General features: G+C 44.8%; 2 protein-coding genes and 1 long non-coding RNA gene across 4 annotated transcripts in view; 2 read left to right on the top strand and 1 right to left on the bottom strand.

The window, feature by feature from the left end:
• Positions 1-27,909, top strand: part of LOC116446882 — a 781,927-nt gene that overhangs the window by 201,953 nt on the left and 552,065 nt on the right. The window lies entirely within an intron of this gene.
• IQCA1 (IQ motif containing with AAA domain 1) overlaps positions 1-27,909 on the top strand; it is a 101,445-nt gene that overhangs the window by 11,935 nt on the left and 61,601 nt on the right. The window contains exons 3-6 of one of the 2 annotated variants that reach the window (XM_032115323.1): positions 3,354-3,467; positions 5,380-5,565; positions 6,258-6,329; positions 18,147-18,331. In XM_032115323.1, the coding sequence (XP_031971214.1) occupies positions 3,354-3,467; positions 5,380-5,565; positions 6,258-6,329; positions 18,147-18,331 (557 nt within the window). The remainder of the gene's footprint in view (positions 1-3,353; positions 3,468-5,379; positions 5,566-6,257; positions 6,330-18,146; positions 18,332-27,909) is intronic. The other variant, XM_032115324.1, reaches the window with a different exon arrangement.
• LOC116446889 lies at positions 1,014-27,078 on the bottom strand. The gene is made up of 9 exons (XR_004241424.1): positions 24,049-27,078; positions 21,817-21,926; positions 17,888-19,400; positions 16,478-16,833; positions 15,765-15,999; positions 7,625-7,728; positions 5,810-5,933; positions 2,647-5,484; positions 1,014-2,505 (listed from the first exon to the last, which is right to left on the bottom strand). It is a non-coding gene; the product is annotated as an uncharacterized LOC116446889 (long non-coding RNA).

Here is a 27,909-nt window from a genome sequence, read left to right as displayed (position 1 = left end):
GGAAAGGCTGAGGGAGCTGGGGCTCCTCAAGAGGAGACACAGCTGACAGGGAACCTCTGTAGTGTGTGTAATTATGCAAAGTGGGGGTGCCAGAGCATGGACCAGGCTCTGCTCCACGGGGCTCAGCAGTGGGACACAAGAACAGGCAGAAACTGATGGTTCCACCTGGACAGAAGGCAGAACTTCTTCCCTGTGCAGTGACCGAACAGTGTCCAGAGAGGGTGTGGAGTCTCCCTCTCTGGGGATATTCCACAGCTGTCCAGACACAATCCTGTGCCCTGTGCTCTGGGATGACCCTGCTGGAGCAGGGAGGTGGGACCAGATGACCTCACTGTGGTCCCTTCCAACCTGACCCATTCCATGATTCTGTATTACAACATGAATTTGTATTCATAGAATCCCAGGATGGTTTGGGGTGGAAAGGACCTTAAAGCCCATCCAGTCCCACCCCCTGCCACGGGCAGGGACCCCCTTCCACTATCCCAGGTTGCTCCAAGCCCTGGCCTGGGACACTTCCAGGGATCCAGGGGCAGCCACAGCTTCACTGGGCACCCTCTGCCAGGGCCTGCTCACCCTCACAGGCAGGAATTTCTTCCCAATATCCAATCTAAACCTACTCTCTGTCAGTAGTAACTCAGACAGCTTTGCTGTTAAGTGTCAGGAGCTTGACTCTGCCAGATTTTAGTGTGGGGTGAGACAGAAAATGGGCCGCTGATACGTGAAGTACTGACCACTGCAGGCTGCCCTCCGTGGCACGGTGAAATCAGCACCGTGAAGATGACAATGAGGCCAAGCGTGGAAGCTGTGCTTTAAAAGCCGAAGGAAAAATGAGCTGGCAAAGCTGGTTACTTCTCTCGCAGACAGCTCCATCTATTGTCACATTCAGGTACCGCTGCTTTACTAAAACCAGCTGAAATTCCTGCTTTTTTCCAGGATCCCAGCTCCGAGATAAATTTCCTGATATCATTGTAGCATTATTGTGAGATTTGCAAACTGTGTTTCTGTCTGCCACTGCACATCTACAAATTTCGGATAGGAATTGCCAGGAATCTTCACCAGCCCTTTACCTTCAACATTAAGCACTATTTTAAACTATTTTAAACTGAGAGAGTATAAACACATCTCCGGGGAAAGTAATCCTTCAAATCCTATCTTGAAATCCTTAGCACTGCCGTTTTCATGACTCAGCAGTAAATCCATCTGCAGCAAAAAGTTGGCAAGTCTGAGAAGCCATGCCTGACACCTCCTCAAAAACAAGCATAAATTCAAATTCCTGCACCACACCTTGATTCTAAGAAGGTATTACATACCTACCTACCACAAAAGAAATCAATCACTGAAGAGATTTCAGGTTTTTTCAAAGAAAACATTTTCCATACTAGATAAGAATACAGATTTATGGGGTGTTCTTTTAAATAAAATATTTACATATTCTTGGTAACGGAACAGAATTAGCGGACGAATAACTCCCCTTTCTCAAAGAATCTGCCCTGGAAGGATATCTCCAGTCATTCCTTTCTCTGTATTATCAGGGGCTAAAATCCTGCAGGACTGAAGGCAGAGGACACAACATTTTGTATCTTATGTGATGATATTGCCTATTTTGTACTATGTCACTGCAAGGCCAAGCTTTCCTTTTTCTCCAGTTCTGTACCTCATGGTTTTGTGCAGCTGCCTTCCAACATCCAGCCACTACATTTCCTGGGGTAATTGTGAAGGTTATTTGGATCCATAAATCCCATGGGGAGCTGGGAGTGGCTAAAAAGCTGCAAATTTGACTCAAGGTTAAATATCCCAAGCCTGACTTTCCAATGCTGGGCCCCAAAAAGAGATTAGGAAGAGAAGCAGGCTCCTCACCCCTTCCAGCCCTGGCACTGGGGCTTTGATCTCTTTTTTCCAGTCAGTAAAAATCAGAATCCAGAATCACTTGGAATTAAAGGCCAGATGAGACATCAGAGATACTCCCACACTGACTCATTTTGCTCCCTGGCAGCCTAAAAATCCTCTCATCCTACAGGAGGGTATCCAGACAAACCCTTTTTTATAATTCAAGATTTTAATTCACCCAGAGTGATTTACACTCAAGAGTACAGCACAGAATCATTTCCATCAACTACCAAGGGTGCTGGAAGGTGCAAACAGGGAGTTTAGCATGACAAATACTCAGAAACTTTTATCAGACCAGACCTCTGCACTGATAAAATCATCAGGGGTGAACACAGCCCAACGTGGAAGCTTTCTGATGCTGCCATGGTAGGGATGTCCCTCAGCGTGCAGCTGAGGGAATGGGGAATGAAATCAGTGAGCTGGCAGTTCTCAGGGGCTGTTCTCCTTGGCCACAGCCCTGCAGATTCTTGCTCCAGGAACTGGAAGGTCCCGAGCAGCACATTTACCGTGTGCCTGAGGCAGGGCAGAAATGGAGCTTGTTCCTTCCAGCCAGTGCTGTTCTCCTCCTCCCTGTCCACTCCAGAGCTGGCACTGAGGCTCAAGGATCAGAAGGTCTCCCTGAGCAGGTGAAAGCACAGCAATTTCCACAGCAGACAGATCAGGGAGTAGTGAAAACAGGATTTTAGGGAACTTGGACCAGAAGACACATTCCCCACACGCACACACTCAAATTGCCAGTAATTATTCTTGAAGAGTTACCTGCAGTCTTCAGTACAAGAACAGGTTGTGTCATCCCTTACAGCATCTTAACTTTTGGGGAGGGTTTTTTAGCCTTCCTCTCTGTGTCTTTTTTTGTTGTGGACTGAAATCCTGTAGAGGAATAACTGGGAGAAATGTAAATCAGTTACATCTTTTTAATTACAGAAATGAGTAAAGACAGGCACTTCCAGTCATGCCTGATTTTAAGAAGTGTCTGAAATGCCACAGTCAAAGGCAGGCAGTTTGTCTACAGCTCAAAATACCTATTAAAAACCTTAGAACTATGTTTTGGTTCCTTATAATGGTTAAAAAATGGCAAGAGAACAGATCTATTTTTCATGTTGATTAAAACAAGAAGTGGGATGATCACACAACCAAAGGTATTCAGCTCAGTGGAAATCATGTTTAAATTTCTGGCAACCCTGCCAAATATTTTAGCAATTTGATAATATAATTGAGCCATTATAGGAAGAAAGATTTCTGGGCTCACATGGTTCACAAACTGGGTTGATTTATTTGTTTTTGTTGAATTAGGCCTAAAGTAATTGAAAAGTAACAGCAGCTGTTACAAAGGTCAAATTCCCCAATACTCAAAAATTTTTCAACAACCTCTGTCCTTATTTTGTTGCTTTGTAATGGTATTCAGTTAATCAGTAATGTGACTTAAATGCAATCCTAAAAAGCATCTCATGCCTTTCTTCCTCTAGGAAGACATAGACATACCCATCCCAAAGTATTTCATTAAAGAAAACCTGAGCATCCTGCAGGACAGGGAGAAATTCCTGGATGAGATTTTGCTGAATGCTGGTTTGCTAGAACAGGTAAATGTACCCCACACCTACGTGTCATGTTTGATTCGTTCAGTTTACTGCCCCATGTGTCTGAATACATGAGCCACTGAAGTGAGAAGCACTTCTACAGCAGCGAGGAAGTAGAAGTGTGCTTACAGATAAGGCACAGGCAGAAAGTAACCTTAGATTTCCCTGTCAAACAATATCCAGTCACATCTCGAGTCTGGGTAACACTGAAATGATTCTACTCTGCTTTCTGTGTGTCAGAGTGTCAGAAAGAGCAGCACTGTGGCCAAGTTAATGCTTTATTTGTCTAACTAACCCTCACCATGTAATTAGTCCTACTGAAACCAAGCTCTCCTGGCCCAGGATTCCTCACTGGAGCAGCCAGAACTCAAGAGTTCAGGTCAGCAGCACTGTTGGCATTCACTTGTTTATAACCTCTGAACAATGAGTGCAGTTTCTCTCGTGCAGCTACAGAGCTGCAGCTGCTGGGAGGAGCAGAAACTGAGTTTTGGCAGAGCAAAAGTCATTACAGACAAGTACACGAGAGCCCCAGTGAAGGCTGCTCTGGATTTGATATACTTCTGACCTTTTGGGAGTGGCATGTTGCCTCCAAGCAGGCACTGCTGACCCCTGGAAGTAAACAACTGTGCCTGCATGTCTGGGTAACTTGGATTCATAGATGTTGTAGCCATAAGAGACAGTCCTGATGGCCCACAGCGCTGCCCTGAATTCTCCAGCAGTGATTGTGCCTGTTGATCCCACGAAAGAACAGAGGGAAAGTCCCCAGGGATGGAAACAGCCCCAGGCAGAGTGCAGAGACAGAGCACTGCTAGATGCTTTGTTGGGCAGCTGCAGTCCTCCCTGCTCCTCCACAGGACAGCTCCGGGTGAGTTCTCTGCTCTTCTACTCGCCTGACCTTGCTCCGGGGAGATCTTGTTTCAGCAGTTTGTCCTGGAGCCTTTTTGCTTCCCAGAGTTCTGCTCTTGCTGCTTTCCAGCATGGCATCCATGAGGTTGTCTAGTGAGCAGCCAGCTCAGCCAGAGCACCAGGCCGCCACAGGGAGCCAGAGATTCAATAAATAGCAATAAAATCACCTCACCCAGTGTAAATCCAATGTCCTGTGCTGCACTTCCAGCTCACTCACCCCTGGGATTGCTGCAGGGTTGTCAGCACTTCTGCACCTTGTCCTCTCAGGAAATCCTGGCTGCTGTGTAACCAACTGGAATTCTCCAGTGTCCGTGGCAGTGCTGTTAGGAGCAGTCCAACATAAATCAAAACCAGTGGAGTTTATGTCAGGAATCTGCTCTGCACATCATTTGTGTAATTCTGTTCCGGAAATCTATGTCATTCTGTCCTAGAAAGCCCTGCTGAAGTTAAGTGCCACACAATATAAATATAATAATTAAATATGAGCTGCCTCCAGTTGGGAGGTGAACATCAAGAAAGGACACTAATTCAGCTTTTCCAAGGGGAGCATGAGGGTTCTCAGGAGTGAGATGGGGGAGTTCCTTCCTTCACTTGCACTGTTCTGATCCATTTTCCCCCTCTGACTCAGAACAGCCCCTCCTTCCCTTTTCATCAAAAGAACTGCGATCCCAGCAGCACATCCAGAAACCCTCCCTTCAGAAAAGGAAAGGAAAACATTCCACAGCCTAAGAAATTCTCCTTTTAGTAGGACAAAGCCTCATGGTTGTGTCTTTTTGCTCAAATGGACCAAGTTCAGCAGGACTCTCTGAGCCACTGTGACTTGCCAGCAAGGCAGGTTTTCCTCATCACACATCAACAGGAGTCTCTGCTGTTTGTTTCCTACAATATTTTCATCTTAGGACCTTTCTACGAGTTGATTCATTGTTTCATTTTCTAACTGAGGCAGGCAGTTAACCAAACATTAACTTTCCTTTGTTCATCCCTTTTTTTTTTGGCTGTGCTGTTGAAGGAACCTGTCACGGCCATGACACTTGAAGAAGGCATTAAAGTGGTCCAGGTGGCAGAACGGGCTCGCCAAGGCCGTGCTCGAGCAGCATTCATGAAGAGAATTTACCTTGAAGAGAAAAGACAAAGTCAAAAAGAGGCTCAAGAGATGGGTAAAAATCCAGATGATGCTGCCACTTGCATTCAAAAGGTGAGTTTCTGATGTGGCAACAATTCTGGCAAAGCCAAATGACAGTGTTTTGGTCAGGAGAGCAGCTGCAGACAGAAAGACGGCTCACAGGATAGGAAGCATTCTGAAATGATATATCCTTTTTAGGGTGTCCAGCAAGGTGAAATACATCATTTAAACCACTTTAAAAATGAGACAGGACCCTAGATGTGAGATCAATGAAACCAGTCCTGCACTGGCAATGCAGGATGACTTTAAAACTTACATGTTGTTTTCCCATTCTGGCTTTTACGACCTCAGTTGCTCTTTCTGGCATCCCCTTGGAATTCAGTGCATCTCTGAATTCATGCCTTTTTCTGTGATCTCCAGGGGAAGAGTTCATTCCATATCTAGAAAAAAGGACAGAGGTCAGTGCTAAATTCCACAAGAAGTCCTTACATATGAATAATTCCTAAATCATATGTCTAAACTTCATGAAGCAGTGACAGTTTTTAGAAGCCACCCAGAGCAGTGTGAGGGGATAAAAAACCTCAGAATTTGTTTAAAAACAAAAAAAAAAATTTTAAAAAGCAGATGGCAAGCTGTTAAAAAGCAATAGTTTCAATGGTATATTGTGCCTTTCCTTCCTCTATTTGTTTTTTCCTGTGTCTGCCCCAGAAAAGGAAGCTGTACCAGGGCCCATTTATCTCATTAGAGTTTTGTTTACAATCCAGGTTTGGCGTGGGTACCGCCAGCGCAAGGAAACAGAGAAACTGAGAGAGGAGGAAATGGTGTTTCTGGGCATGGTAAGTGGGGCTGTGCCTAGAGAACACAAAATGCCACACTCTTGTTTGTTCTTCCGACTTTTAGAATTCAACCCAAGAGGAGAAAATAATTTCTACGATTCCTCCTATCTTAAAAGGAGTCTCCAAGGAACACAGAACTCAGCTGAAATGATAAATGGCCCGGGAGTAGCACAATTTGTCTTCTGCTGAATGGGTTTGTGCTGTCTGTACACTCTCCAATGTGTGTGGCAGATGTGGAAACTGGCTGTGGAGGATTTGCCCTGGGTCCCAGGGAATTTGACCTAGGCGTGATCAGCAAGTTTTATTAATCAGCTTTTCAGTCATGATTTCGAGACTGGGGAGCTGCCTTGTGTCTGGAGTAGAATTCATGGAGGTTGGAAAAGCCCTCTAAAATCACCAAGTCCAACCATCAATGCAGCAATGTCAAGCCCACCCCTAACCCATGTCCCCTAGTGCCACATCCACACATTTTTTGTAAGCTTCCAGGGATGGTGAGTCCACCACTTCCCTGGGTAGCCTGGCTGAATGCTTGACAGCCCTTCCAGTGGGCTAAAATAAGTCATTTTTCCTAATATTCAATTCAATTAAAGAAGCAAAATCCTCTTCTCCCACCCCTTTGCAAACTACTGCCTGTGCATGTCAAGAGCAGGGAAGAGAAACCAAAGAACTGGCATAATAATCCATCAATATTTCCCTAAGTCCATCTAAAAATAATCAAAATCTTCCTCACCCCCTACTGCAGAGGCATAGGGAAGTGAACAGCTGCCCATGATCAGTTAAATTGCACGGGGGTGAAAGGAAGAAACTAAAGCACCCCTTCCAGAAGGAATCTGTTCTTCCCACCCCCTTCCTCGCAGCAAATACCCAAAAAATAGTAACTTCTTTACTGTTAACATTTTTTTTTTGCCCTCCTCCAAGTCTTTGGAGGCACTAACAGGTGTCAAGCCTCACCCAGCTCCAGCAGCACAGCCCTTGTACCAAGCCCTAGTAAAGTTCTGGTACAGCAGCAGCACATCACAGAAACATTCAGCACTGCTCTGCCTTTGTTAAGTTTATTTCTACTTCCATGTTCTACAGTTCTGAAGTGATTAATTTATAAACTAATAATTTAATTTTGATTTAAAGGAGGCTTTCTGCTTTTCCCAGGCAGTTTGGGTGATTTTCTTGCCCAGCAATGGAATTGCCCTTTGCTATTTTATAGGGTTCTGAAAACTGATTGTGCCTAAAGAATACATCTCACATTAGTTAAAAATAGCATTCATACTTTACTTTTAGGAAGGAAAATGTACATTTACCTAAGCTTTGCCTTGTTAAATCCAGGTAACACCTTATGGATTACTGCCTTTAGTATCTGCTGGTCTGTAACAGCTGAACAGAGCCTTGGGTGCCAGTTCTGCCCCTGTTAAAGACAGAATTCCCAGATTTTAACTAGTGCAGACTTAAATACTTGGGAGGTACTGAAAATGAGTTAGAAATGCCACCTTTTGCAAAACAAGGGATTGTTTCCTGTCAAATCCCATGACGTTTCTGTCAAGTCCTCAGGAAGGAAATCCAAATCTGGCATCAGTTATTTGAGGGTTCACAGCCAAGCCCTCATTTCATGGTGGCCCAGTGTGGGAGGAACTGGGAACTAGGATGTGAACATCCTGGTTTATGGGGAGCATAATGTAATCTATGTGATCAGAGGGATGAAGGGAATTAAAACCAAACACATCGAGTGCATTCAGTTCCTGACCTCCATTTAAAAGCAAGAGAATTGATGTTTGCTCCTCTGCACTCTGACTCACTGCTCTTCATCAAGTTTATAATCAAAGCACGTGGGGGAAAAAATTGGTAACTCTAAATAAAATTTTTAAAAATCTGTTCATCTTTCCAGGGTTTTTATATTCCCTTTCCCTTTCCATGCTGCATTCCCTTCCCTGGTCTCCAAAGGAAGCAGACATTGGTTCCCACTGATAGATAGGCAGGGAGCTCCAAAGGTCAAGTCCCTTTGATGTATGATCACGTCAGCCCTCTAAAAAATGACCACAGATCTTCATGTGTAAATATGTTGAATTTGCTTTTCTAATGCTGCACGACTTAGATAAATTAGAAGACCCAACCATCCATTACTCCAAGTCCATCCCAAAGGAGACTTGACTTTTGTTGCAATAAATATAATTTCTCTTATAATCAGGGCTTTTTTTTAAAAAAAAGCCTGTGTTACTTTCAGACAAAGACTGCTTTGCACAAAGAGCTGATCCATTCAAAGTTCTGCGTAGGAGATTTCTGGAAAAATTCAATTGTGTTGGCCTAAAAAATAGGAAAATAGGTGTCAAACCCAGGAATTGTCCAGTCTTTTGCTTAATTCAGCATTATTTTCTTTACTCTCCACTTACTTCAGAAAAAATTTATGTATCTTTTCTGGAATTCAATTCTATTTCATCTTTTGCTTGGTGATGGAGAACAAGCCTGTGTTCCAGAGATTTTTCTTGACTCAAAAGTAAAGCCTCACTATTATTATTATTAAGTTTTTTGTTATTTTTATTATTATTTATTAAAGCCTAATTGCAGAAGCAGCATGATTCCCTCAGCACACGTTCTCCAAAGCCCCGATAAATCACACTTTGCAGTCCCAGTTTAATTTGTGAAGAGAAGCAATCCTCCTAAGAGCACATATATCTTGATAACTGTATCCTGAGCTGCTTCCTGATCTTCCTCACATCCCTGCCACGGCGCTGTTTGCTGCCAGCTCCAGCATGACCACCAGAACCACTGCTCCAGGCACAGGCTTGTGTTCAAACCACACTGATGTGGCAAGAAAACGCACCGAGTTAAACACACACCTGATGTGTCTGACCCAAGCTGCATTTCCTGCTCTGTTTTAACACCTCAGCTCCATTTAACACACCAGCTTTGTAAACTGCTCTGTTCTTCTGGCATTTATAGATTCCCTGTCACTAAAAACCCCACCTGGAGGTTCTGATGTTGAGTTTTGCTGCAGAGCTCGGTGTAGCTGGGTGTGTGACCTGGCTTTTGGCAACTGCTTTGTCTCAGGGGAGCGCGGAACAGCCCGAGCCTGGTCCTGGATCCACCCTCAGCACTCTCCCTCACAGACTCTCCTGCAGGAAGCTGTACTTACAATCTCAGAGCACAGGCTGCTGGAAAGAGGAAAGGCTGCGTTTAACACGAAACATTAGGATAAACAGTTTGCCATCAGACTGATTTATCAGAGTAGGAGGATGTAGGGGACTGGAGGAACAGTTGGCTTAAAGCATCTAGGTGGGAAGAACATGAAGCCCCAGGCCAAGGGCACCTGGCCTGTCACAGGGATAGTGTGGCCAGCAGGACCAGAGAGGGGATTTCTCCCCTGTGCTGGGCACTGGTGAGGCTGCACCAAGTGCTGTGTCCAGTTCGACCTTCTTCTTCTCAAAATATTCTGGAAGCCAGACCAAGAAATTCCAGCCAATGCCTTGCTAAGTGCTCTGTTGTGTCTGGAGAAGTTCAAGTTTGCCAAGTGCCTTTATTTTGTCAGAATGTTCCAAAGTTGGCAAGGAAAAGTTGTTACTGAACCTCCTGAGGATTTTGTTGTTTCTGCACCACCCAGAGTAAATCAAACCACCTTCCCTAAACCTGCTGAGCAGGAATTAGAGGGGTCCAGGAAAAAAGAATACAGAAAGGCAAGTCCCTCTCTCCACCTGCACTGCTCTGATACATTTTTCCCCAAGCCTCCTCTCCCCCAGCTGGGCTGACTCAGAAAAGCCCCTCCTTCCAATTTTCACCAGAAGAACTGCAATTCCAGCAGTACCACATCCAGAAACCCATCCCTTCAGAGAAGTAAACATTCCATAGCTTAAGGAATTCTCCTTTTAGTAGGACAAAGCCTCATGGTTCTTTTATGTCTTTTTTTCCAAATGGATACAGTTCAGCAGGATGCATGAGCGCTATGGAGCCACTGTGGTTCCCACTGGAGCATCAGCTTTTCCTCCTCACACATCACCACACCAGATTCAGCTTCTCCTAAAGGTGCTCAGAAAAACACATCTCCCAGAATATCAGACTTCCAAGATATTGCAAGAACAAGTTTAGGGTCTCACAGGTACAGCTGTGGATTTACACTTACACAGCTCTATCCTGAAATTCCAGCCCTTCCCCAAGAGGTAGTGGTGCAATACCTGCTGTTCTATGATTCTCTTACATTGTATTTCCACCATCCTTCCTTCCTCTATATCCAAGGCCACCTTGGATGGGGTTTGGAGCAACCTGGCATAGTGGAAGATTCCACCCCCTGGCAGGAGTGAGATGAGCTTTATGGACACTTCCAACCCAAACCATTCCTTGGTTCCACGATCTTTTTCACATTAAAGGATCTGTGTGGTGTTAAATAAAAAGCTGTTCTCTCCTTTTTACCTCTTTTAAACACAGCCTAATTTAGGCATGTTGTCTCAGTTAATGCTTTATTTATATCTGGGAAAACAGCCTGCCAAACATTCCTCCTTCTCTGAATTCCTGATAAATAAAATTCATTTCAGCCAGTCAGAAAAAAAAAAAAAAAAAAAAATCAGCATTACCCAGAATAGCTTTCTGTGTAAACATTATGGACTATGGCTAAATAAATATTATACAGGGTTTAACAAACTACAAACTCCATCAAGTGAAATTTAAAATATTTCATCAGCTCTTGAAAGTGGGCAGCTATTAGCAGTGCTGCAGATCAGGCCTGGTTTTGCCAAGCTTAAGATTAAAATGACTTTTGCTTGCCTGGATGTCAGCACAGAGTTCTCTGTTATTTCACATCTCAGCAGCGATAACTAATCTGTCCTGTTTTCAACAGAAATTTTAAGCCTGCTTATTTTTGAAACAGAAGGACTCTGGGAAGCAAGAAGCATGCTAAATAACGTGGTTTTCGTTGGCTGCAGTCATACTAACAATGAAATCACTGCCTTTCAGAGCCCAAAACATGCTTGCCGTGTTTAGTACAAGTTTAACAGCGTGCCCAGGTATCGTATCAGAAATAAACATAACCAAAATTACATCAGCTCATCTGGCCCTGAATGTAAACCTTTTGTCCACTTCAAATTTTCTTTTATCTTCCTAAAAGGTGTTGCATGTAAACGTATTTCTAAAGATATAAATCTCTAAACCAACCATTTTCAGTATTTCTTGAACAAGGCCTCCTGCTACAAATGCTTTGTTGGAATGCATATGACAATTATTTTAATTGGCAAAGCCATTGGAGTGAGTCAGAGAGTAGGGAAGCTTTAATGAATGCAATATATTTTGCTTACTTGTTCCTTTTTTTTTTTTTTTTTTGTGCCTAATTTAGGAATTCAGCCATATAATTGATGTGGCTATCACCATTTAATGGTGGAACCTCTATTAATACAATTTTCATTTGGGGGGTTGGAACTGGATGGGATTTAAGGTGCTTCCAACCCAAACCATTCCATGACTTTATGATTCACAAGATAAGAGACCTCTTTAAAATCTGTTCTTCCCTCAGCCTGACAAATTATACTGAGGAAATAAAGCAAGGCTGCAGCTCAATCCTACAGCAAACTTTTATATGTAGTCTGGATCATGGTTTAAAATTCAATAGAATTGTATCATAAAATCACGGAATTATTTGGGTTGGAAGAGACGTTAAAGATGATCTCATTCCACCCCTTGCCATGGGCAGGGATCTTCCACCTGAAGAATAATAGTTGTAAGTAAAGAACAGGACCCCAGTTGCTCTAACAGTAAATTCTTTTCGTCTACATGCCTGTGTAATCCAAATGTATAAAAAAAACATTTCATTTTCACCACTGGCGAAAATAAGTGACTAGTACAACTATTTACTTTAAAAATATTTGGAAAGAAAGCTTCTCCCCCAGAGAAGCAAACTGCAAACCTACTGAAAAAAATGCCACATAACCGGTCCATCTTTTGAAATCCTACAATTACGGGCAATCCTGGCTGTGGCAGAACATTTCCTGGAGCCCCATAAAACCACGGAGCATGTGCTTCAGCTCTGCTGTTCCAGGCCTACGACAAGAAGCTGTCCTAAATTAAGTACCCAGTAATAAAAGCTGCAGTAAATCTACCTCTCAGGCATAATAGGGACGTTAGCCTTGCGACGTGGAGTGAAATGAAATGTATTTATTTCACTGCCACGAAGGCTCTTTCCCTCGTAAGCGCAGCTGTAATGGAACAATTGAGGAGCAGTTAGTTCCACAGCAGGGCCTCCTCCTCCTCCTCCTCCTCCTCCTCCTCTGTGAGGAAGAGCAGCCCTGAGCATGCTCAGCCAGCCTGCACACCTCCAAGTGCTTCATAATGAACAACAAAGGCTGGGGAGCTGACTCAGCACCGAGGCAGGGCTTTCCAGCCAGGAAAGGGATCTGAGCAATCAAAGTCCCAGGCTGGGAAGGGAAAACGGACACAGTTTTGTGGAATCATGGAGTGCTTTGGGTTTAAACAGGCTTAAAGCTCATCCATTTCCACCCCTGCCATGGGCAGGGACACCTTCCACTGTCCCAGGCTGCTCCAAGCTCTGTCCATCCTGGCCTGGGGACACTGCCAGGGATCCAGGAACAGCCACAGCTTTTCTGGGCACCCTGTGCCAGGGCCTCCCCACCCTCACAGGGAAGAATTCCTTCCTGGTATCTAAACTAAATTTCCCTTCTTTCAGTTTGAAGCCATTCCCCCTTGTCGTGTCACTCCAGGCCCTCTCCAGCTCGCTTGTATTCCCTTCAGACACTGGAAGGGGCTCTGAGGTTTCCACACAACCTTCTCTTCTCCAGGCTGAACATCCCCAACTCCCTCACGCTGTCTCCAGTCCCCTTATCATGCACACGGTCCCTCATCCCACTGACTTACCTGGGAGGTGTAGGGAATGTCTTCTCCCTTCTACTGGCACATCTTCCCCTTCCCTAAAACCTGAATTCTTTTGGGGAACAAGAGAAGAGGAGAAGAATCTCATCAGCACGCTCATGACTGATGAGTTGGAATAAAATTCTCTTTTAGACAAATGTCCATTTTGCCTTATTAATTTAAACAAGGATTTTAAAGACAAAGCCCATCAAACATTAGATAAGCCTTTTAAGTTAATGGACCATGTAGTCCTATTTTCCCACAAACTCAGGAATCTTCATATTATGTCCTATTTTTACAGCAACATCAATTATTAATATGTATACTTTTGCTGACAGAGGACCACACTAAAAATGTGAGTTTCGTTATCCAGTTCTGGGTCATTAACTGTGAAAAGCTTGTAAATATAATGGTTTATTCACATGGGAAGCCTTCATTAAGATGCATTATTCTACAACTGATGTGGCAGCACTGCATTATCAAGTTCACTGTCTCCATCTAATATTTGTAATTTGTTTCTAAATGAGTTGCTGTTTGTAGGGCGAGTTAACAAATTTGAATTTCACATGGACAGAAAAATTTCTTAAAGATGGGAAAATGCTTCTTCCCCCAAGGAAAAGCTATTTATTAGCATCTTCCTGGAGAATGCCTCCCTTTGATTCAGAAGCAGGAACATTAGAGGCGCCGAGAGAAGGGATGTTAGAAATAAATTGGCTTTTGTCTTCCTTACATGCACATTAGAGGGCTATGGAAGCACACTCAGGATAACTTCAGAGCTCCACAACAGCCATGTGGACACATGGAAAGCTCTCCCATGATACTGCAAGGAGGCACAGGTCCAAGACTGGCCAGCAGGGAAGCATTCCTGCTGGAGCTGTTGGAATTCATCCTCTCTCTTAGCACTCTCCTGCCATTTCACTTCCTATTCCCTCTTGCATCTTCAGGTGGCCAAAGCTTTTTTAGACCTATTTTCTTCTGAGTTCTGCTCGTTGACAAGAGAACAGAACCTCTAGCAGGGCTGTTGGAGAGATTCTGTCTCCTTCTGAAGGCCCAAGAGCACCTGAAGGTGAACACACGGCCCCAGGTTGTGCAGTTGGCTCCTCATTCCTGAGACCAGGTCAGGAATGTGTTAAACTCGGAAGCTGGTGAGGTTTAGGGGGACACACACTTCTGCAGTTAGGTCAAGAACACTGTGGACAAAATAAAACAAGTTTAACAGAGTGGCTTTCTTCAGCTGCAAAGCAGGAAGGTATCACCCATGCTATTCATTCGCTTACTTTCTTTTTTTCAAGTGTTTTAATAGTCTAGAACATTTTATATCATCATTTACTCGACAAAAGACAGGCATTTTCTATGAAAATCCTTGACAAATGGTAGAGAGCTGACAGCTAAAACAGTGGTACAATTCCATCCTCTGGACATATTTTTACATCTCCTTCAGCAGCTCCCACTGCCCCAGTGTCTATTTTGAGGTTATATTGCTAAATTCCCTTCCATAGTTAGTTTTGTCTAGTTCATCTTCTTATTCCCTCCCTACTTTATCAATTGATTCACTTCCTTGAGCATCCACACACTTGGATCAGTTCTTATAGTCCAAGGAAGCTGCTTTTAAGACAGTCCCCATTTCACCTTTTAGCCCAAGCACACCTAAGTTCTTCTGATGTCTCCTCACCCTTGTTTTTCTCAAGTCCACTCATTTTTTGTTGACATAACTGCATTGATTTCAAAGTCACAGAATGGAAAGTCAAGCCAGCTGTACATTCACCTGTGCTGTTTTATTTAAAAATCAAATGACTGTGGCACGATGCCCTCGCTGCCAGTCAGTGCTTTTCTCCTCCTCCTCCTCCTCTCCCAGAACAGGAGCCAGCCTTACGTTCCTGACACGTGCTGGCCTCCTGCTCTCCCCTCATAAACAGGGCACGCTGTGTATGTTCCACATTAGCCAGCCCTGAGTCCTTCAGGCCTCATTTATCACAGCCAGCTGTGCTCTCCATTTCATGCTCCCCTCGCCCATCGCAGCTGGAGTGTGTTACTGCCAAACAAGAAACCAGGAGGATTGGGAGGAAAGTGGAGAATATACAGCCTTAGCAACTTGCCCTGTTCTCTTTCATGCTTTTCTTTGGAGAAATACTGAAGGTGAATGGCTGAAGTCTTGTTCTAGAATTAATTCTCATTTTTCTTGTAGTAAAACAGACTCTGGAAATTTAAAAAAAAAAAAACAAAAAACCAAAGGGTAAATACAACAGAGCTTCTTCTCATAAGCTGTTCTGCAGGTTTCTGTCTGTACTTCAGCCTCAGTGCTGAGTACAGCTCATAAACTCCTATCAGCAGATGTATTGATAACTGAATGGTGCTCAGACAGGGAGCTGCACAAATATTTACTCAGGGCTCGGCTGGGTTTTGCCAGCCAGAACATGTCCCATGGCCTTGTTGTTATCAGCATCTGAGCCAGCTGGTTCAGAGCTCCCTGGACTGAGTCCACAGCAGCTCCACGACTCTGGGCTCAAGTGTAGATATGGGCTGTAGCAGGTCACTTTTTGAGACACGAATTTCCTATTGCTGAACTCACACTGGCACCTTCTTGCCAGTTCAAACAGCTCTTACCTCATCTGGCTTTGGGACTGGTGAAAGGGAGGCAGTGAGAGAAGCTGGTCATCCAAGGCTCCCTCAAGACGCAGTGGAGAGCAACTCAGAGGAGCTGGAAAGGTTCTGGGATGGCAAGGAGGAGCTCTGCTGCCTGTGGTCTGGTCCCATTGTCCAGCACTTCCCTTGCTGCAGCACTGGCCCTCAGCTGCTCCTGGGCTGGCTGATTCACCTTGTAACAGTGGGAAATGAGTAACTTGAAGAAGGGGGAGGAGAGGAAAAGACAAAAGGGATTATTTTCTGCTTTTTAGGGAGCTGAACTGGTTCACTGCAGGGTCAGGTGAGTGCCAGAGGCTGAGTAGGAGAAGGGAGGGATCATGCATCCAGCAGTTCAGGTGGAGTGGGAGCTGACCCTTCCCAGCCCCAATAAACTGCTCACCTGGGGACATTTCACCTTTAAATGTTCAGCCTCTCTCCATCAGCCCCAGACCAGTCTCCCTAAAGCTGCAGGTATCCCCATGCCCATCTGATGGGAATTTCTCAGGAAAGCAGTCCCCTGAGGACTGCTGTAGGGAGACAAAGAGAGGCGTTGTTTCTGGACCTCCACTTTCCAAACCAGCCCCCAAGAGAGCAGCATCACATCTGGCTCTGTCCTGGGCTTCATTTAACATCAGCAAGGCAGACAATGGTGAAATACAAATAAACATTGATAATAGTAGCTGTGTTGTACTTACAAATAGGTGCTGGTGAGGGGGAAGATTGGAAACACTTGACTCCCCTGGAAACTGGGAATTGAGCAAAGGTAACATCTCAGGGTAAGAGGCAGCACTTGGATCACACATTCAGGAAGGGAACATGTGCAGGCACCTTTCAAAACCACACTGCTGCTCTTATTTCCTCCTGAATATTTTCTCCCTGGTGGCCTTGACCGATTCCTGTAGCACAGTGCAAGTCACACATCCCAGATGCAGGGGAGGCAGTAAATTGCTTTCCTGAACGGGGCTTCTGTGCTTGCTCTGGACACTGTGGGATCCCTCTGGGTGCTCACTGAAACCAAATTTGCTTGGCACTTGTCAGTGATTTTTGGAACCTGGTGGAAGCACGGAAAAACAGGGAATAACAGATCTTAAATATGAGCTGGCCAAAGCTTTGACAGAGCTTTTTGTCTTTGTGGGAGGCCTCTGGAACTGGGACTTGGAGTACAGTAGAAAATACATCACCAGAGCAAAAAGAATGCGTTACTGAATTAGTCTGAGATGGACCAATTAAGGACAATTTCTGTATGCTCTGAAGTTGAAAGGCCAGAGTAAAATTATGTTGGTTTTTTTCCATGCCAACCAACAGCTTCTGTTCACATATGCTGCCACCTATATGTCAGTCACTAACTTTGAAAAGTAATAAAAATCATACTACAAAACCAGATTGACATGTTTTCTTTTCCCTTCTTAAATTTGCCATATGCCATCAGACAATGTGATTAATAATTTCCAAGTATGTGAAAAAACCAATTGTTCTAGAATTAAAAAAAACCCAAGCCTAAAACCACAAATCTAGTTCACAGGTTAATTTTTAAAATCAGATTTTTCTCTACACTTGCAAGGTAGCAGTAGCTCACAAAACACTGGGAACATCTTAACTTTATCAATGATTGCAAGCTGAAAAATGCAAAGTTTCAGCCCACCCACACAGATGGGTTTTTTCATGCTTCTGTATTTGAATACCAGAAAGACTTTTCATTTTTCTCCCTCAAACTACACGTGCAAAATCAATCACCGAGCAGAAATCATTCTAAGACTTGAAACTGGCTGAGAAGCCCTTCTTGCCAAGGTTATCAAATCATGGGAAACTTGGGGAGCTGTGATTTTTATTATAGTGTTTGGGGGGGTTGTTTATTCCTCTTTTGTTGTTGTTGTTTCTCAAGGGAAGTTGATTTCCTACAGGAGTCTGACCAGCTGCAACAAAATACCAGGAAACCACTGAGCAAGCAGTGCATATAAAAATTTCAGTGCACAAATTAAAAACAATACTGGCTAATTAAAAAGCACCAATGGGAAGTCCAGACATTTGAAAATTCAATTAAAAATTTCTCTGGCACCCTTCTGACATGGATAAAGCTGGCATTTGCAGAACAGCAGCTTTCTCACCTGTCTCATTGAGATGCCAGGATCCCACGCTGCAAAGGTTGTTTTTGTACATTGCAACGTTGTTAATTAATGCTGAAATACCAACAATAGACCATTGTGTGCATCCAGGCACTTTTTATGAGCACAGGGTTGGTTTTTTTTTTCCTGGCTTCCTGCAAGTAAATGAAGGCTTAAGCTTGGATTCACTGTCACCCTGGCATTCCAGTAAATATTAAGTTTCTTTTCATTCATACCTTTTATTTTCTCCTCTTGTTTTCAGAGCCTGCCTCCTGACTTGGAGGCAATGAGCAGTTTGCAGATAGGTGCTGGGAAGGCAAATGTCCTTCAAGGTGAAGTCCAGGAGAGAGAGGAGCCATCCTTCAGGCAAGAGCTGAGACAAACAGAGGGGTCCCACATCAAGGAAACCCTCCAGGACCAGATCAGCCAGTGCTTCATCGAGTGCTGGTGAGCAAAGAGAAACACTTACCCCTTAAAAAGTCCATTTTCCCCAAAGAGCCTGATTTTGAGTTCCTACAAACTGCAGAATCCATCTTTAAGGTAGTGATGCCAGTCCCAGAGGAGGAGTTAGTTCTGCACCAGCTGCAAAGCCAAAATCCTGAGCTGAAGGATTCCTGACTGGGGAGACCAGAGCAGGCATCGCTGCTGGCAGGGGTCAGAAGTGCTCCTTCAGTCACTGGCTGTGGATCAGGTCCACAAACATTGGAGTGGGACACCTTCACTTTGCACATTACCTTGGGCTCAGTCTTTGGAATTACAGGCAGCACACTCTAAACTTCAGGAACAGTGACTTTTCTCCCTGTCTGAACACATCAGGTTTAAGAGAGGGAACTCACTCTTCCATGAGATGGAAGCTCCATTATTTGCCATAGCAAATCACATCACGTCACTGGGACTGCCATCCAGGTGCCTGCTGCTGGTATTATCCAGCAGCCCACATGAATCTGAAGCACTTTTGTACTTGAGGCCTGACCTTGGAGCCACTCCTCCAAATGTAGCTTTCCTCGAGCAGTGCTGCTGATCTCAGGGAAACTTCACGTCTCAGTAGAGTTAAGCACATACTTACACAGTCTTAAACCAGGTTCTGACACCTCTGCGTCTCCCACGAAGTTTACTTCAGCCAAAGAAGTTTTGAGACTGGCAATTCTGACACTGGAAGCCCTTGTCCTAAGGAATACAGGCTAGTTTTATCATTTTCTGGGATTTACCCCATCCAGTGGGTTGGTAAATTGGGAAGTAGCACCCAAAACTTCTGGGATTTAGCAGCAAGGTTTCATTTGCTCTGCATAAAGCTGCTCTGCAAACTGGTTTTGTGTCTTGAGCTGCTCCATGATGTTACAGGGCTTGTTATTTATCTTGTGGACCAGTGTCATGTCCATTAATCATCCAGTGTTTGCTCAGGGTACTGGACTTGCCTTCAGCATGCAGTTTCCAGTTGGAAACACAAATGCATTCTGATGAAATCCTGCTCTGTTTGTTCCTTGACTCCTTCAATCAGGTTTGGGCAGCTGTGCTACTGTGAAGTGTTTGTTAAAAAAGGAAGAATGATCAAAAGCAGCACTCTCACAGGTCTGCCACAGCCTATTTCTCTTCTTTCTTGCACCTTTGCCTCTTACAGACTCTCAAGACTCCAGCGTATTTTACTCTCCTTTAGAAAGTGCTGCTGGTTTTACAAACCTCAGTTATTGCAAAGTACTTTCCCATTCCCTAAATCAACCCTCTCCCAGGGCCTGCTCTGCACACTCCTTGAGCTGCCATTTCCTGCCATTCCCCACAGCTCCCAGCATGTTCTGAGGTACAGAAAGATCTTATTCCCTTTGCTTAATATTCCTCACCTAATAGTCATTCTCTACCACAGGTCAATGGTGTCCAATTAACTTGGCTCTGGAGCTGGGGGAGAACTCCCTGAAATACTGCAGGAACCAATGGCAGTGTTTCTGTAGCAGATTAGCAGGGAACAGGCAATCTCCCAGAGAAGCAGGCTGAGCCATAAACCTCTTCAAAGGTATTATGAGACACTATTAAAAGTTAAATCTGTTCCACAGAGACACTTAAGACCAGAGCCAACCAGCAGCCTAAGCCATCCAGAGGACCATTTGAGGAAGCTGAAGCCATGGTTCAGTGGAGGGAGGTGGAGAGGGATGGCTGAGAGGGCAGTTCATCAAAACTCCTGCTGCCTGCTGCAGGAGGGCCCTCAGTCTCATGTACCTGTCTAGGGTGGAATGTAAAATGCTGAGCTTTCTTTCTGTAGCCCTTAAAGCGGAATGGGACTTCCTTGCTACACTTGTATCTCATCTTTAGGTGAGATTCAAGGCTAGAGGCACACAATCAGTAGCCTAGCATATGAATACCTGATTAAACAAGCTGTAAAGTTTCCTTAGCTCCCCTTTTCTGGCCTGGCTAGTCAGGTTCAGTAGTCTTGAATCTCACCTAGATTTGAAAACTAACAGAGATTAAAGCAGATGTTGCAGATAAGCTCCACATTAACTGATCTCGGACAGCTTTATGGATAATCCCGAGCAAGGGATTATATTAGATGGGACTAAGATACACCCACACACAGGGTGCTTGGAGGTAAGCCTCGAGTCAGGCTTGTTCTGCTGCAGCCAAGACAGAGTGAGAAAACAGCTCCCTTCCAACCTTGTACAATAACCCACCCATCTGAAACAACAGCCTATTTTTTAAATTAACCATTTTCTATCAAAATAGAACCGCTGGTGGCAGAGGGGCATCGACACACTTGTTGCAGTCAGTGTTTGATCAGAGAAGCCCAGAATGGTTTGGGTTGAAAGGGACCTTAAAGCTCATCTCATTCCACCCTGTCATGGGCAGGGACACCTTCCACTATCCCAGGGTGCTCCAAGCCCCATCACACTCTCTGTTACTCTTTTCTCTCAGATTCACTGTCTGTTGTGATCCCTGAAAATCAGTAGTGCACGGTTCAGCCAAGACCAGCCAGCTCTCATTGATAAAAGCTCTTCTGGTGATTTAGCAGCGGGGCAGATGAAATTGTGCCCCCAGTGAAGGCAGTGGGAGAGCTGCCATCAGCTTCAGCACAGGCTGGACACCGCCCAAAACTGGAGTTCATTTGAATCTGGCTGAGTGAGGCGGTGATTTACAGAGCTGAGAGGAATCAGAACGAGCTGCCTACAGTCCTGCTCTTCACAGCAGGCCTCTGTCTAAGTGACCAGAATCGCTTTCCCCACAGACACATTCGCTGGCATCCAAAATAGCTTTAAAAACAACCAAAAAAAATCAGCAGATTTCTCCACAAGGGGAGTGTGTGTATCCTGCAGAGCCAGGCTTTCCTGCCAGAGACGCTGCAGAACTGGGAGCTGTGTCCTGCTCAGCAGAGGGCCAGGCCTGAAGTGTCAAGGTTTGCATTAATTATTACCTGCCAGGATATGTTTTGGCTCTCCCCTAAGCCAGTCTGAGAGATCAACAGCTAAGCAGCTTATAAATTATTCTTCACCTAGGCTTTTTGACCGAGTTTACCATTTTCCATAGTCTACTAAATAAACAGATAAAGGGGAAGAAAGATTCTTTTGAATAAATGTTGCTGTGTGGAGTAGAAAATAAACCCAAACTTCCGTATTTTATCCTTCACTCTGAAAAGACTGTGATAGAAAATACAATTAGCAGGTATTGTCTTTCAGCACAGTTACTCTTAGATTACAAAAGTAATGAGCACATACTAAATTTCTCAGCTTGTAAGAACTGCTGTAAATATTTATCGCTTTCATTGCACAAGGGAACAGCTTCAGTCATTTCAAGACCCGAACCAGCTTCTTATGAAGAGAGGTTATAAAAAAAGCCAAGGAAAGCAAAACCCAAAGGATTAGACTAAATGAAATTGTTCCAGTTGCTTATAACAATCCTACTGCAGAGGAGACAAAATAATTTTGATGTAACACTGCATTTTCCAGCCTTACCATCCGTGCTTCTGTTTACCCGGGTTGACTTCTGTGGAGCTGCTCTTTTTTGGCTTGCAAATTATTCACATAAAGCTTTCCAGATTTCCACGTGGCCTTGTCCAGCCATACTAGAAAAGAAAGAGAATTGGTTTTGAAAGCTTTTTGAGGAAGCACCATGCAGTTTACCTACAGACCTGCCTTTCTTTTGGTTTTTTTTTTCTTCAAGGTACGGCTCATAGCGCAGGAGTACACATGATCCAAAATCAGCAGCTGCTATGATTATATACATCTGAGTCTGGATGGTAATCACTTGATTCCCACACATTCCATCCATTCAATTAATAACAGAGTTTCATATTAAGATATAGCAGAGCTGGGGTTTTAGCTTCAATTTCCTGTACAGTTCCAAACCAAACCCATTTTTTCTGTAATTTCACATTTAGGGTTGTGCACTGAATATGCAAAGCCAGTCATCATCTTCTCAATTCTTTACCCACTGTGCATAAACCAGTTCCCAAATTACAAGTCTTCTTAGAGTCATCCCTAAACTGAATTTCAAAAAGGGCTGGGCGCAAAAGGGGAGAAGGATCCCTTTATTATCCAGAGAAATACAGCAGTACCTTTGTCTAAGACAAGTCTTTCCTGACAGAAATCAATACAAAGGATGAGAAATCAAGATGAGGTTTTTATTACCAGAGATGGCGTCCAGAATCACAGGGGAGAGCCTCATGCACAGGGCTCTGCTGTGATGTGCCTCATGCCCTCGAGCTGTAACAAATTACTCCATGAGTTTCTTGGAGGATTTATCCGCCACTGCTCGGAGCTCTGGGGAGCATTTCATCAGTGGCATCGCTGACCTAATAACAGGGGATCTAAGTAATAGCAACTTTTATGGAGGCTATGTGTTATTCCCACAGATTTGGGGATTGGTTTTTGGGAGGGAGGAGGCGGCGAGGGGTAAATGTGCTTTCATAATAGGTTTACACTTTACTGATTAGCTTTGAATGATCTTCTTGCTCTGCCTGCTGACTCGAGTACTGTCAGAAAAGGAATTGGCCAAGCTTCATGGTGAGTGAATGAGACTCCTCCCGAAGCAGGGGGGTTCCTGTGCTTTATTTATTCATTTTGAACATTCCTGACAGCCAGCCTGGGCTTTGATGCAGAGGGAAAGAGAAAGAAATAGGAAGTGATGGTGTTATATTTCCCTTTTTTCCCCAGCCTGTTTTGTGGAGCTAAGTTTACTGCCAAAACTCCTGTTCCCAGGGCTCCCTGGGCAGCAGGGGGTGGGGAAGGGGGAGGCAGGAGGGAGATGAATGGAGAGACAGGTTTCTGCACTGGAACTCCACAGAACAGGCAAAGTGTTCATTCGTGTCAGGCACTGCCCGTATCGCATTTCCCACTCCGTCCGCTCTGCTTTTTATGGAGTCAGTGGCAAAGGTGCCAGGCAATCCATCAGCAGTGAAGCCCAGCCAACAGGACAGAGAGGGATGGCACCTCAGCAGTGCCAACAGCAGCACCCCCTCCGCTCTGCTTCCGAGGAATCGCGGCTCCGAACCCATCGAGGCGCGCGTTGCTTTCCAGTCCCATCTGGCTCACCTCGACCTGCCAGCAGTGCTTTCCAAGGAGCCAGGAGCATGGATTGAAGCCTCCACGCAATATGGCAGCCACTCATGGAACAGCTGATGGGAAAATTGCTTAAAAACCAGGTTTGGTGCCGTGAGCCACTCCAGCAGACAGTTGTCCAAGAGCAAGCTCCAGCCTGAAGATCCTTGGAACACAACCAAAGGCATCACCAGCCCCTTGAGCACAGGCCTCTTTCCATACCCTGTTAGTCTGGAAAAACCATTCCCTTCTTCTCTGCCACTCCTGCAGGGGCATTCCTGCTGTAGGAACCTACCCAGAAAAATGCCTCTTTGGCATCTGGCACTTGGTATTCAGCACAGAGAGGAGTTGCTGCCCACAAGAGCCATTTGTAGATGGATGAAGAACCATTCTCTTTTCACCTACTGAAAGTTGTCATTACTTGTTTTCCCTGTCACCATTACAGGATTGTCACATGCTCACAAACCACTTGCATGTGACACTCCACTCAGAGGCAGAAGTTACCAGCCAGGAGCAGCTGTGAGCTCGTCGTAAAAATCAGGGTATGGGGATAAATGAGTGGTTGCCTGCTAATTCCACCAGATGAGGATGAACTGGACTAAATTTGAAAGAGATCTGTGTCTGCACCGTATTTTCTCCTGTCCTCACCTGGAGATGAATGTATCTTCTCCTGCCCTCTTGTACTTTGTGCTGTTTACACAAACCAAATTCTTCGGGGAATAGCACAAAACAAGGAGGTTCTCCTTCTGAATCCCTCTGCAGGGTTGCGTCTCTTATCCAAATCTTCTGGTTTTCCTCAAGAGAATAAAGACAAGCTCTGAATTATGGAAATGAAGCTCTGACAGAGGATGGCACAACTGTGGGTGTCCTCTGCCCAAACACTTGGTCTTCTTGCAAAAGTAAAGAAACATTATGAGAAGAGGCAATGTCTGGGGGCTTTTCTATCCGTAGTTTCACCTCTGTTTTCTGACAGAGCCAGCAATTACAGGTTTTGCCAAGGCAGTAATCTCTGTATCTCAACCATCAGTGCTGGTGCAGAGTGCTCTCTGAGTGCCTTTCTCCCCTGCCAAAAGGCCCTTCTGCAGGGACAGCTTCCACTTAACATCCCTCTCCCTGAACACGGCTCAGCCTGCTCCCAGATGCTGGGAGTTTCAAAATCCAGCAGGAAAAACCCAGAAAAACCTGTTCAGGACCCAGCATAAATATCCTGGCAGGCAGAGCGTGCTGAGCTCCTCACTGCAAGCAGCTGTGGCAGAGACTTAAACTACATCTGTGGGAACTGAAATCCTGCCTTTGGGCTCCCGGCTGAGACAACCTCGGAGACTGATTAATTACCGTAATTAGGAGCTGTAAACATTAATGGGTAATATTCAAGCCTTTCCTAACACGTTCTTAAAAGCTTCCTCTGAGTAGTTATCTGTTGACTAATTTTGGCAGGCATCTTTAGGGCTGGAGGGAGCAAGGAAATGGAATGCAAATGCACCACTGGCTCACGGAGGAGCGAACCAAAGCAAATAACCCACCGGGTTCCTTTAATAGAGGGAAAATAAGTTATCAGAAACAAGAGGATTGTTTGTTTATGACAGGGGAGAGTGGAGCCAACAGCTCTGCAACCTGTTTTCCCATCGACTGGAATCAACTACCTAACCTGAAAGCCATTTAAAACAAAACGACGACCAAAAGAACCCTTTGGGCCCTTCTGGTTTATAGGAGCACCGCACTGCTGTCTTTTAAAAAAATGTGTGAACCCTCTAATTCCGAAGGAGGGACAGCTGTTACAAAGTCCATCTGCAGTTAATCTACTTTACTGGGTGTCCATGGATTTACAGGAGGCAGGGGACACCTGTGGAAGCTTCTGTGCAGCGGCAGAAGTTGCCTCCTTCAGTGCAAGCTCAGAATTTACGAGCGTGCTGACATTAATGGAGGCAGCTCGGTGGCTTTGGGGGGGACCAGCCGGAAGCCCCTGGATTCATCTATTTCCCATACACGGATAAATCTTGGTGGCAGGGATCTGAAGCAGCAAGACCACTTGAACCCTGGTGTCACACCTCCAGAGAGGCATTGATAAGATCGCTGGTTCTGCTTTCTAAATCACCACGAACTCCGAGATACGTCGTCTTTGCGGTTTGACACTTCCATTTATGATTGCCACCTCCGTGCAATGATTGAAAGCGCATGCAAAGGGCTCTTTGCAACCCTGGATTTTGCTCATTCAAGTATCCAAATTTCTAAGGAATGAAGATTCTCTTAAAACGTCACAGGTGCTAATCAAGCTCCCCAAGGGGTTTTCAACATCACAAGTTGTCCTCATGAACTCTTATTTAATCACCGAGTGCACCAATGCTGCACGTAAGCACATCTTGAGCTTTCCAAACACTGTGATTCCCTTCCAGGTAGACACTCAGGTATCTCAAATCACAAAGTTCTTAGCGATCTTCCCTGGCTGATCTCTCCCTTCCCTGAGATGTTTTGCTTACACCGAGAAGAGGGTCAGATCCTGACGTTGTTTAGTCACCCTCACTCTAAGCAGACTCCCACTGACTTCCAAGGGGATTCAAAGAATGACATTGTTGGTTTTGAGCCCTTTTCAAGGGTGTTACAGCCAGGTAGAATCACAGAGTCTTGTTTTCCAAGCAGTTCACCAATGCAAAATCAAGGAAAAGGATTTCAGTGTCGTGGCATTTTGGGCTTTCTGCCTATGATGGGGTTTTTTCCTCAGCCTCTTTTGCAGGAATGCTCAGAGCTTCAAGCATTTCTGAGCTCATTTCCACCTCTCCATCAGGCAGGATTTGCACTGCACACCTCTTGCCATGCTTGCACATAAATTAAGCAATAGCAACATCAAAAGCTCATTTGGATCTCAACAGCCACACATCAGCAAAGCCACAACAAGCACGGTTCTTCTACAGACCAGGCTCTCTTCCTCCACTTTTCTCCTCAACCTGCTTGCTCCCAAATCACTCTGCCCAAAAAGGCTTAACCTTTTCCCCATCCCATTCCTGCCCCAGTTTCTGTCTCTGTAGTTTTCACCTGCAAAGCTCCAAACACTCTGGTGACTGTAGACCAAAGGCAAGATTGTCCTCAGCCTGTGGATTTTTACAGGGATAGCAGAGACATTTCTGTTCCAAAAGGCACGAGGACCAACGAGAAAGATAAAACTCCTTGTTCTAAATCCTGTGAGCAGAAAGACGGGTGCAATTAGACATCTCCATTTATTTAGCATAATTATTATGTCTTTAACTACATTGATCTGTTCTTACATCCTGATCTGCCCATCCTGATCACTGCTCTGTAGGATGACTCCGGGCTTCCCAATTTTTGATTTGTAGCACTATAGGAGTACAACTGACCATTACAACAAATTGAGGTTAGATTCCATTTTCTACCTTCTTCAAATGGCTGCAAGTGACCCACAGATACCCACAGTCCACTGACCTTGAGGCTAAGCCTCCTGCTTAGAATTAAAGCTCCTAAAAATATTCACTCCTTTATACATCTAAAAGTCTGGAATCAGCTAAAGTAAACAGCATTAGTCTGAGCTGGCCCATTTGCACACAAGAAAAATAAAATCTGGTAACTAATTAGTTCATTTTCTTAAAGCACTTCATACCCATCTCCATAATACTTAGGAATTAAAAGTCTGAAAATGCGAAGTGTTCCCGACCTAATGCAGCAAACCCCCCCACCCCACCCCCCACTGAGATTCCCAAGGACACTTCCCAAACATTAGGTTTATTTGTTGTCATAGATACCCACACAGACACAAACATCAGTGGCACCCAGGGACTCCCACTAGCCAGCAGCTTGTTATAATACAGCTCCACATGTTTGAAAGGCAGGATTGGGCTTTTTTCCCTGGAAAATCCTGCGGGCTGTGCCCGTTCAGTGGGTGCGTTAAGTTGCTGTCCTCCTCTGTTCCTTTCTCAAGCAGAGTCCTGACACAGCAGACTGCATTTCTGAAGGCAGGAACAGAGCAGTGGGGTGTTTAAAACTGCTAACTGGGGCCTGATGTTCACCTTGGAGCTGGTTCCTCTTTCAGGAATCCAGCTAGATACCTACTAGGCTTGGCCCAGGGGAGCCTGCTCTGCCATCTGATCTATCCTTGGCTTAACTGGCAGACCGTGGTCCTAATCAAGGAGAAAGAAAGAAGGGAATGAATCCCAAGAGAAAGGGGAAGAGGCCCAGCCCAGCTATTATTTCACTCCACTGTGACAGCGAGAGGTGTCTTCTCCAGGAAGTTAATACAGAGCAGGAGGAAGAACCAATTTTCCCCACTTCCCCATTTCCAACAAGCAAAGATCTGCTGGGATACAGGAACAAGAAACAGGCAAAGAAAAAAGAGCCAGGAGTCCCACTGGTGCCTGGTAGAAGCACTGAAGAGCCAGTGGCTGGCAGAAGAGAGGTGTTTAATGGATATTCTAGGAAGAGAAAGACTAAGGAAAAGCTCAGAACTAAGAGGAATAAAAATGAGCACGAAGCACAGAGCAGTGGCTCCCAAGCTACAGCCCT

Source organism: Corvus moneduloides, chromosome 7 (assembly GCF_009650955.1).
Source record: "Corvus moneduloides isolate bCorMon1 chromosome 7, bCorMon1.pri, whole genome shotgun sequence".
Lineage (NCBI taxonomy): Eukaryota > Metazoa > Chordata > Aves > Passeriformes > Corvidae > Corvus > Corvus moneduloides.
Note: the sequence above shows the minus strand (reverse complement) of the source record. Positions and strands in the feature narration are given on the sequence as shown.